This window comes from Cibotium barometz, chromosome 31 (genome assembly GCF_041138505.1).
Source record: "Cibotium barometz isolate CiBa-2024 chromosome 31, ASM4113850v1, whole genome shotgun sequence".
Classification (NCBI taxonomy): Eukaryota; Viridiplantae; Streptophyta; class Polypodiopsida; order Cyatheales; family Cibotiaceae; genus Cibotium; species Cibotium barometz.
This window is the reverse complement of record NC_141076.1, coordinates 10404998-10411022: the sequence shown is the minus strand read 5'-3', so window position 1 is coordinate 10411022 and position 6025 is coordinate 10404998. Positions and strand designations below refer to the sequence as shown.

The 6025-nt window shown below is 41.8% G+C and overlaps 1 protein-coding gene across 1 annotated transcript; it reads left to right on the top strand.

Moving 5' to 3' along the window:
* Positions 1-391: 391 nt before the first annotated feature.
* On the top strand, positions 392-4444 carry LOC147620504 (catalase isozyme 2-like). The gene is made up of 9 exons (XM_086824730.1): positions 392-834; positions 1339-1383; positions 1475-1571; positions 1664-1941; positions 2543-3319; positions 3413-3502; positions 3754-3821; positions 3920-4013; positions 4132-4444. Exons 2-9 carry the CDS (start codon positions 1369-1371, stop codon positions 4189-4191), a joined length of 1479 nt encoding a protein of 492 aa, XP_086680856.1. The 5' UTR covers positions 392-834; positions 1339-1368; the 3' UTR covers positions 4192-4444.
* The last annotated feature ends 1581 nt before the right edge of the window (positions 4445-6025 follow it).

Genomic DNA, 6025 nt, shown 5'->3' with positions numbered 1-6025 from the left:
GTCTGCTAAGGCCTGTTACACATACCCCACAGCCCATGTATGGACAGGGGAGATTGCGTGCCCATGAATTATGGGTGGTAGATACCCCCACCACATCAGCATGGGCAAGCAAGGGTATGGCGATGTGTAATGGGCCTAACATGCGAATTCATATAGTCAATCAAATCAGATAAAAGATTTCTATTCTTAAACATAAGTCCTTCTCGTGCCCATTGGTAGATTGGAACCCATTACTTTAAGTGGGTAGTTATTAAAGGTAGGTGTCTGTTGTGAAGCGTGCACATGTATATAAATACCCCAGCATAGGGCTTATCGTTGGATGTGTTATCATAGCTAATTTTTATAACTACCATGAACGAATATATATATATATATATAATTATTATTACCCACCTTCCATGGCGGTGTTAGTGAGGCCACAGGAGGCAACAAAATACAGTCGGTCAAAAAACCCAAATCGCTAATTTTGCTCCGAATTTTGCTGCAGAGATTGGGTCATCGCTGAGACTAGCAAATAAACTCAGTGCATAAATTCAAAAAAAAAAAACCAACGGCATAAAACAGAGAATTTTCCTTCATGGACTGTTTTTTTTTTGGTGTTCCCGTGGTTTTTTTATTTAATAATTCTAGAATTTGGCGTGGCTCAGAAATTGCCGAAATTTGGTAAGCTCAGGTGCTGACACGCCCACGATCCTTATCACATTATACAGACTTTTCCCGAAAATACGTTTCTCTCTCGTAAACGTTTATCCTTTACAAATAAATATATATATATACACACATTTGTGGAGCTCTTTTGCCACACACAACACAACGTAGAACCAGTTTCTTCAGGTCTGCTGCTGCTTTCCTGTTCCTCTTCGTTTCGAAATGCGTGAAGAAACTTGAGGGTGTCTCTTTTCTGTGGGATTAATCATGTTCTTATTTTGGGCTTAGTGGTCTTAAGCATGTTCTTGTGGTCTTTAATCATGTTCTTAATTTGGGTAGCTCGGCTTCATCCTGTTCTTAATCGAGTAGCTAGAATTAATCATCCTCTTAATTCGGCGTCTGGGCGTAATGCAAGATAGGCTTTATTATTGTCTTAATTTGGGGTCTTGGGCTTAATAACGTACTTGATTTGGGCAAATGTGCTTAAATCATGTTCCTAATTTGGGTAGATACCCTTAATCGTTTTCTTAATCTTAGCTAATTAGCAGATAAGCGGTTAGTTTTTCTGTGAAAACAGAGTGGCTGTCAATACTTTCACCAAAAACAGTTAATCAGGGTTTAATGTGGTAGTCAAATAATGCCACTTTAGGTCATGTTAATTGACTTTTTAGATTGTTCTTTTGTTTGCAGGGCCCATTATTTATCGAGTCTCAGCTCACCATGGATCCCTACAAGGTAAGAAGGCTCGACTTTGTCTTCATGTTTGTATTCTTGATTTTTTTTCTTTCCAGATTGCTACAGTTGGGCGCTTTGTTTGCACACACAGTTCCGACCGTCAAGCGCCTATGACTCCCCCTTCTTCACCACCAACTCTGGTGCACCAGTATGGAACAACAACTCCTCTTTGACCGTGGGTGCCAGAGGTACATACAAACATTCAATCATGCTGATTGATTGCTTGTAACATCAAGCTGCCTCTAATGACTAGCAACATTATTTTGATATGATATGGCAGGTCCCATCCTCTTGGAAGACTACCATTTGGTTGAGAAACTGGCGCAATTTGACCGCGAGAGGATTCCGGAGCGTGTGGTCCATGCTAGAGGTGCAAGTGCAAAGGGCTTCTTTGAAGTGACACATGACGTCTCACACTTAACCTGTGCAGACTTTCTGCGGGCTCCTGGTGTACAGACTCCTCTTATTGTGAGGTTCTCCACTGTGATTCATGAGAGAGGAAGCCCAGAGACTCTGAGAGATCCTCGTGGCTTTGCTGTCAAGTTCTACACAAGGGAGGTACGGTACTACATATATGCTTGCTTTTCCCAAAAATGACATGTGCAGTGCACATACATTAGGCTAGGGTTATCATGTAGATAACATGATAAATGTAAAAAGTATTTGTATAATCATATAGATTAACATAATTAGGTGCTCTAAGTATCATTATGCAGATAACATTATTAGGAGGTGAAATTTATGTATTGTTATTCAGATAGCATGATTAAGAGTCCATGTATCGGTATGCAGAGAACTCTTATCATCTAATCATGCAGATAAAATGATTAGATGATAAGAGTTCAAGTATCGGCACGTAGAAAACATAATCAGGGGGTGGAGAGTTCATGCAGATAATATGATTAGGCGATCATCTAGTCATGCAGATAACATGATTAGATGATAAGAGTTCATGTATCGGCACATAGAAAACATAATCAGGGGGTGGAGTTAAAACGTGATTAGGCGGCATGATTAGAGTTTATGTATCATCGTGGAGATAACATGACTGCCATTATGTAGAGAATATAATGAAGTGGTGTTTGACATGATTAGGGGGTTGATGTAGATAATATGATTAGGTGATGGAATCTTACCATGTCTTTTACGATGATTGCAGGGGAATTTTGACATGGTTGGCAACAATTTCCCGGTTTTCTTTATTAGGGATGGAATGAAGTTTCCTGATATGGTGCATGCTTTGAAACCCAACCCGAAGACACACATCCAGGAGACCTGGCGTGTTTTGGACTTCTTCTCTCATCACCCTGAGAGTCTGAACATGTTCACTTTCTTGTTTGATGATGTGGGCATACCTTTGAATTACAGACACATGGATGGTTCGGGTGTACACACATTTACTTTGGTCAATAAGGTAGGGAAGGCAACCTATGTGAAGTTCCATTGGAAGCCAACATGTGGTGTGAAATGCTTGGTTGGAGATGAGGCCGTGATTGTTGGGGGATCAAACCACAGTCATGCTACAAAGGATCTTTATGACTCCATTGCAGCTGGAAACTATCCCGAGTGGAAACTTTTTATCCAGACTATGGATCCAGCCGATGAGGACAAGTATGAATTCGACCCACTTGATGTGACCAAGACATGGCCTGAAGACCTGTTCCCACTTCAGCCGGTCGGGCGCATGGTGCTCAACAAGAATATTGACAACTTCTTTGCAGAGAATGAGATGCTTGCTTTCTGTCCAGCTATCATCGTGCCGGGTGTTTACTACACTGATGACAAGCTTCTACAGACCAGAATCTTCTCGTATGCAGACACACAAAGGCACAGGCTGGGCCCCAATTACCTTCTGCTACCTGTCAACGCTCCCAAGTGTGGGTATCATAACAACCATCATGAGGGGTTCATGAACTTCATGCACAGGGATGAAGAGGTAAGTTATTTTAGGCTTGCTTGCTCCAACTTCATTGTGCCATGTGGTATGAAAGCAAGCGTGTGTGGTTATAACAATGTAGATTTCTTGCAGGTCAATTACTTCCCGTCTCGATTCGATCCTGTCCGCCATTCAGAGAAAGTGCCAATTCCGACAAATAAGCTGAGTGGCCGTCGAGAGAAGGTATGTGCTCAACATGATGTAGATACAACTAGCATTTGTGGGGCTTACTTCAATATGAAGATGGTAATACATGCCATGCCTACTGCAACATGTCAGTCTTACTGCAACATGAATGCCTGTTGTGCGTACTGCAACATGTATGATGGCATGTATGTCGGGCTTACTGCAACATCAATGATGGCTTGGTGTATGCTTGACTATTGGAAAGATTGATATTGTTATTCGTTGAACACTTACATTTGTGGCCTCAGGTGATCATTGAGAAGGAAAACAACTTTGCTGAACCTGGAGCAAGGTACAGGTCATGGGCTCCTGACAGGTAGGACTTGGTAGCACATGGTATATTTTGCTTAAGTATTATGAATTTAATGTATTTCTGTGTGAGTAGAACCTCACTCGGAAGCTACATTTTTGCAGGCAGGATCGTTTCGTGAATATGTGGGTGACTGCTCTCTCTGACACACGTGTGACTCACGAAGTCCGCAACATCTGGCTATCATATTGGACTCAAGTGAGTTTGTTTGAGATAAGCACCGCCTCGCATGGACATGCACATGCACATGCACATGCATGCAGATTGATCTGTTTTCTCATTGCATTTTTGTTGACATGCTGGTTTTGATGTACAGGCGGATAAGTCATTGGGCCAGAAAATTGCAACGCGTTTAAACACAAAGTCCAACATGTGAAGGAGTTGGACAGTTTTGGGTGAGACATGAATCATGTGCCAATGTTGTGAAGATTGCGGATCTTCCTTGTTGTGTTTGTTGGTTGTAAATTTGCACAATTATTGCTAGAAAATGTTGGTGTGGCTGTCAAGAACAAAAATTTCAAGATTGTGTGGCTATCAAGAACAAGAATAAAAGGGCTTTTTGTCATACTCAGCACCTGCTGCTTGGATGTCATTTGGAATCTTAGAATTGATTTTTCGTTGCACCTTTTTCCAACTTGGTGAAGAAAAGGTATGTTAACTGTTTTCTAGAATACCGATGGGAAACGCACAATCCTGACACACCATTTAAATGTATATGAAGAGAGGCTTAACAAATGAAGCATTTTGCAGTTTGAGCTGCTAGCATTATGTCGCACGAGGGACTAACATTTTGAAGAATGAGCTGCTCTACATCACACAAAGGGCTCCCTGAAATCTCCTGCCGAATCAAGACTTACTGTGTAACAGACGATACCTTTGCACAAAGGAAAACTCTCTTTTTTGAGTTCCTTATGTCAGAAATCTTAGAAGAACTTCTTTTGTGATCATATTTTCTTATATTCATATGTGATCTGTGCTGAAACATTAGCACAAGTTGTAAAGACCAGAGGAATAGTAGTTTAAACATCATAGCCGAGCCAGCCGACCATATATATGATCCGTATGATGACAGCGGACCATATGTGATCCATATGAGCCGAGAGAGAGAGAGAGAGTGCCAAAATGTCTTTCTATGAAAGTGGGGCTTTCCACATGTGCCTCTGTTAGGCTGGACGCTCAATTGTTGTGAAAGTAATATGGCCATAGAGCTGGCTGAAAACCTCGGACATGATGGCCCTCTCTTAGGGCAAACCCTCTTAGTAATAGATGTGGTTCCACAAGTTCTAGGTCTGAGAGATGCTCAGGGTCCTTAGTTGGCTTTGAGACAGCTCTATAAGTGTGTATACCTAGGTGCATTTGTCTATATAGAGCTCATGTTGAGGATTAAGGGTGGAGGACTCTCGTTGCATGCTCTAGCTGGCTTTCTAGCTTGGCATTGTCAGACATTGCGATCTTAAGACGAAAGGTATGTTCGGCATTGGTTCCTTTGCCCTCATGGAAGAAGATGCAACACATCAATGAACTAAACCCGCGCGCGCGCGTGCGTGTGTGTGTGTGTGTGAGAGAGAGAGAGAGAGAGAGAGAGTTCACAAGCAAAGCTTCTGATTATTATAACCTTAGTGATGGAGGGGTTTTGCTGCTAACAGAAATTACTCAACCTCGATTGACAGGGATCATCAATCAAGGTCAGTCACTATGAGAGAGCTATGTGCCTCTTTTATAGGCAAGCTTAGCCTGCTTGTTTCTACAATCAAATTGCTCTAACAATAATTAACCATGACTTGTCAAACTTGATTACTGCTTGATTAAGCCTTAATTATGTGCACACACAACTGTCTCTTAGTCATTCTCTATTTCGCCAGAGACTAGAGTGACTGGCTGAATATATCCATACTATGAGTCTTTTGGGTATTGACCTTAAAGCGCCTACCCCCCTTAATTAAACCAAGGCCAAATAGAGATAACAAAAGGAGGGAAGGGGAGGAGGTGCAAATTAAATTGGTCCATAAGACCAAGGATATTTTCCTTGGAGCCTAGGATTTCCACCCCCCCCCCCCCCCCCACATAGATGCCTAGATAAAGAAAAAGGACACCTTAGAAATCACTAGTCTCTCTTATGTGGAGATTTAACTTCCATCAGTGATTGCTAGGGGTACATAGTCATTAGATACTCGTCTCGAGGTCAAATAAAGATCAAACAATGTCCTGCA